Source organism: Octopus bimaculoides, chromosome 29 (assembly GCF_001194135.2).
Source record: "Octopus bimaculoides isolate UCB-OBI-ISO-001 chromosome 29, ASM119413v2, whole genome shotgun sequence".
NCBI classification, from domain to species: domain Eukaryota; kingdom Metazoa; phylum Mollusca; class Cephalopoda; order Octopoda; family Octopodidae; genus Octopus; species Octopus bimaculoides.
In genome coordinates, this window is record NC_069009.1 from 248,757 (window position 1) to 254,100 (window position 5,344).

Here is a 5,344-nt window from a genome sequence, read left to right on the forward strand (position 1 = left end):
AAGGCACAAGTTGAGTAAAAGTGAGTGGGTGACTTGCAAGATTGTACGGGAAGAAGAATTTGGGGTGATGAGGCAGACAATGGAAATGGGTTGGGTTGGGTGAAACAGGACCTATGAGTTGGAGGAGGGTAGACGGAAGCCGAAGTGCAGTGGCAGGAAACAGCAGGAGCAGTGAAGATGGTACAGTCGTTCGGGTACAGAACAGGTCCAGACAGACATGACATGGCTTGGTAGTCTGAAGGAATTGGGGGCTATGGAGTGGGAGGAGGCAGGAAAAATGCATGAATGGAGGGGGGTACATTAACAGGCAGAGAACCCAAAACACACACACATATATATACATATACATACCTCATTTGTGAGTTAACAAGGCTACCAATGGTTTCATGTAATGATCAATCACTTAATTATCAAGCTTGCCACATGGGAATGTTGGTACTCATCTCCATTTTGGATGAGAATACATAAAGTTACACAAGACTGCACGGGATTTTGGGATAAATAAATATGCAGATCATGGGAGGTAACTTATAAGAATACACATGTTTCAGTGTACTAAATCCATTCACAAGGGTTTGGTGAAATCAGGGCTATAGCAGAAGACACTTGCCCAGGGTGCTGCATTGTGAGACTGAACCCAAGATCACAAAGCTGGTAAGCAAGCTTCTTAATCACACAGGCATGATTGTGCCTGAACTGGGCAACAGATTAGGTCCATCACCCAGGTAGGTCATGGCAGTATTTGAACTCAAAACACAAAGAGCCAGAACAGAAGCAGCAAGGCACCCTGTCTGACCTTCTTAGTTCAGGCTCGGCATAGGTTGTTTTTGTCATTTTTACTGCCCTACCCCAGCCCAAAATAAAATGTAAAGTCGACCTCAGTGTGATTTGAACTCAGAATGCAGAATTTGAAAAAAAATGCCACAAGGAATTCTGTTCCTTACTCTAACAAGTCTACCAATTCACTATTAATGGTATGGTGTAATTTTAGGGGCATTGGCTGCTATTTCTTGTAGGTTGAGCAACTTTGTTATTGAAGGTAGATGTGATCTGAGGAACATTTGGCTGCTATTTCTTGTAGGTAGTGCAATTTTCCTATTAAATGGTAGAATACGATTTCAATGACATTTGGCAGCTATTTTTTGTAGGTTAACTGATTTCATTATTAATGGTAGGGTGTGATTTGAGTGGCATTTGGCTATTTGTTGTGGAGTATGATTTGATGGACATTTGGCTGCTATTTCTTGCAGATTGAAGGATTTTTCTATCAACTGTAAGGTATGATTCGAGGGAGACTTGGCTACTATTTCTTGTAGGTGGAACAATTTTTCTATCAACCGTACAGTAAGGCTTCAGGGACATTTGGCTGTTGTTTCTTGCAAATTGAATGATTTTTTCTATCATTTGTAGTGTATGATTTGAGGGACACTTGGCCACTATTTCTTGTAGGTCGAGCAATTATATAAAAAAAAAGCTCTCCTCGTTAACCGCTGAAGAAGTGACTAACCATTATCTATGACATTCTCTCGTTAAATTAAATTAAAAAGACAGGATGCCAGCAGCAAGAAAAGAGGAGGCGGGGGCGGATGCAGAAGAAACGTATCGTTTCGATGTTGTGACATGATTGTTAATACAAAGGTTTTTTTATTCAATTACGATAATCAAAAATTAATTGGGTAAACATTAACAAACCATATATATATACATATACATATATATATATATATATATTTATATATATATATGTATATATATATGTATATATATATATATGTATATATATATGTATATATATATATATATGTACTTTTTTTTAAATGCTTTAAAAATATGAAAATTCAAGTTTTATACACCCCTGTAATCGGTTAAACTTACTGAGCCTAAAGGTAGAGTACGCTCTCTTCAAATGTTTGAACGCTGCAAGACAGGAACAAATATCACATATTTTTTTTGGTATTATTATTGTTATTATTATTATTATTATTATTATTATTCACTATATACATTTTATAATACTTTTATGTTATACCTTAGAAATTATGTAATAGATGGGTTATAAAATATTAATGATATTACTACTAATAATAATAAAGTGTGGAATTATTATTATTAGTAGTAGTAGTAGTAGTAGTAGTAGCAATAGTATTTAACATAACAATTTTATACCAAGACGAGAGAGAGAGAGAGAGAGAGAGAGAGAGAGAGAGAGAGAGAGAGCGTAACATATTCCTTATAAAGCAAATAATAATAATAATAATAAAAGTTTCAAATTTTGGCACAAGGCCGGTAATTTTAGTAGAAAGCTGTTAGTGAATTATATCGTCCCTGGTGCTAAGCTGGACCTTATCAACCCCAAAAGGATATAAAGCTAAGTCAACATTGGTAGAATTTGACTAATAATAATAATAATAGTAATAATAATGGCATCAAATTTTGCTACAGGGGCAGCTATTTTTTGGGAGGAGGGGATAAGTCGATTACATTAACCCCAGTGTTCAACTGGTACTTATTTCATCGACCCCGAAAGAAATAAGTACCAAGTCGAACGTGGCGGAATTTGAACTCAGAATGTAGTAACAGATGAATTACCATGATTCTGCCAGCTTACCATCTTAATAATAATAATAATAATAATAATAATAATAATAATAATTATCCTTTCTACTAAAGGCACAAGGCCTGAAATTTGGGGGCAGGGAGCTTGTCGATTACATCGACCCCAGTCTTTCACTGGTACTTAATTTATCGACCCCCAAAAGGATGAAAGGCAAAGTCAAACTCAATGGAATTTGAACTCAGAACATAAGGACGGACAAACTACCGCTAAGCCTTTCACCCAGCGTGCTAACGGTTTTGCCAGCTTGCTGCTCTATTTCTACTACTACTACTAATAATAATCTTTTCTACTATAAGCACAAGGCCCGAAATTTGAGGGGAAAAGGTTAGTCAATTACAACTGGAACTTATTTTATCGACAACAAAGGGATGAAAGTCAACCCCAGTAGAATTTGAACTCAGAACGTAAATAGAGAGACAGGGACAGGTGTTCTGATGTAGAGGAGATACATGGCTACTCCGTATTATATAAGGATGGGTGGCTGTATGCGAGGCGTTGGGAGCTTATATTACGATAGAGGGATAAGAACAGATGTCTTGCTGTAGAAGAGATTTATCGTTACCTCAGCTAGAGAAAGATACGGTGAGGGGTGCACCTTCAGCGTACAAGGTGAGCACAAGACTGAGAATAAAGACAGAGAAACAGAAAGGATTGGTGGATAGGTGGAAACGCAAGAGAGTGAAAAGAGTGTTGCAGATGATAGAGAGGAGAACTGGAGAAGGATCCGACATTCTAAAGGGATATAAAAACAAGGCTAACTACATTGTCTTTCGGTACAGAAAGTTGAGGCTGCATTATACTCAAGATCAAATACTGGAGAAAATATGGTGATGCATCATCATCATCATCATATGTCCACATTCAATGCTGGCATGACAAGAGTGGTCGGGTCCAAGGATTGCACCATGCTCCAGTGTCCCCTTTGGCAGAGCTTCTATGGCCGAATCCCTTCTGAATTCCAACCACTTTTACAGCAGGGGCTGGGTGCTTTTTTCTGCATGGCACCTGCACTATTGAGGTCGCCATGCAGTTCACAGGACCACAAGCCCCAGGGGGGATGTGTGTCAGCATCATGCTAAACGATAAGGAGATTTACTACAAGAGAGAGATGGGAGGAGCAGAGCAGATTCCTGAAAAGGGATCAGCATGGCTACTCACATCCGGTACAAGGTGGGGGATGGGGGAGGGAATTGTGGAGAGGGGAGAGAATGATCGGTAGAAGCTGCAAGACACATATAATAGCAATAAAGTACCCAGGAGGCCCCACAGGGTACCAGCTGAGTAGAAGAGGGTGGGTGATTTGTAAGATTGCATGAGAAAGTGAATGAGATGTGGGCATTTAAAATATTAATTTTTTTTTTAACCCTTTAGCATTCAGATTTCTTTGTTGAAATGTTATTTAACCAATTTATTCACATTGTTTTGAAATAATCATACATTATCTTATAACTTCAAGATCTCAATGGTGTGTTTGCTTATTTTTAGGATGACATTGCCGGGTAGGTGTGAGAAGTTGAATCTGGTCAGTTTTAACAGAAAACAGGTAGACTGTTTCGGCTGGACATGATTGAATTAAATGCTAAAGGGTTAAAGACATGAAGGTATGATTTTATTACAAGGCCCAGCCTTTAGGGTGGTGGTTTGTGTGACCCTGAGGACTATGTTAGAGGAGTGCAAGCTTCTAAGACCTCCCATGCAGGACAGGTCAAAGGACAGAGGCCAGACTAATATGGACCACCTCTTCCAAGAAGGAAAATGCGTTTACATAAGTGACATCAATTCTACTTGGCAAAAAAATAAATTAGAATTACGGAAGGGCTGACGAAAATTTAAAACCACCAAGACCTAGGAAAGACCTTCCTTCAGGGCAGGAGACCAATGCCCAGACTGAGGTTGTGGCCCTGACACTAGTTCAAGACAATCCAACTGAGATGGGCAGAAAAGACAACCCAGGGTCAAAAACAGTAGGGTAAAGTTGACGACAGTCAATGTTCTACATGGTGCGAACGGCTTAACTAAGTATGGTAGGATTTGAGGGAGATTTGGCTGCTATTTCATCATCATCAATGTTACTTATGAAGAATAACATCAGCAGTTCCAATAATCCATTCACTGCATTTTTGACCCTTTCAGTATTAATCTGCCTGAGATCAGTCTTGGTTCTATGATACAAAGTCCCTATTTTTTTTCTCTTCTTTTTTTGGTAAAAGTGATCTAAATTAAAACCTTTCATCAAAATTCCACGTTAATTAACATTCCAATTATCAGGTTACTTTACTATAAGAAAAGTTATTTTCCTAAGTTCATTACTTTCAAAATTAATTGAAACAAAAACCATGTATTTCAATAGAAATATGGTAATTAAAGGGTTAAAAATTAATTCACCAATTTTGTTCATGTGCTCCCTACAATAGCCAATGCATTCCTTAATATTGCCAGTATGTCCCCTAAAACAGCCAATACATCAAAATTAGCCTCTATGAACCCAAACATAGTTGGCACAACTCTTAATGTAGTTGGAATGAATGTTCCTTAAAGCAGCCGATATGTCCCCTAGACCAGTTGGTATGTTCCCTAAAGCAGCTGATACAACCCCTAGAACAGCCAGTATATTCCCCTCAAGCAGCCGGTATGTCCCCTAGACCAGTTGGTATGTTCCCTAAAGCAGCTGATACAACCCCTAGAACAGCCAGTATATTCCCCTCAAGCAGCCGGTATGTCCCCTAG

At 38.5% G+C, this 5,344-nt stretch overlaps 1 protein-coding gene across 1 annotated transcript in view; it reads right to left on the reverse strand.

The window, feature by feature from the left end:
* Window positions 1–5,344, reverse strand: part of LOC106876145 (cleavage and polyadenylation specificity factor subunit 6) — a 43,734-nt gene that overhangs the window by 21,928 nt on the left and 16,462 nt on the right. Inside the window, exon 7 of the mRNA XM_052977799.1 lies at window positions 1,876–1,917. Within this exon, the coding sequence (XP_052833759.1) occupies window positions 1,876–1,917 (42 nt within the window). The remainder of the gene's footprint in view (window positions 1–1,875; window positions 1,918–5,344) is intronic.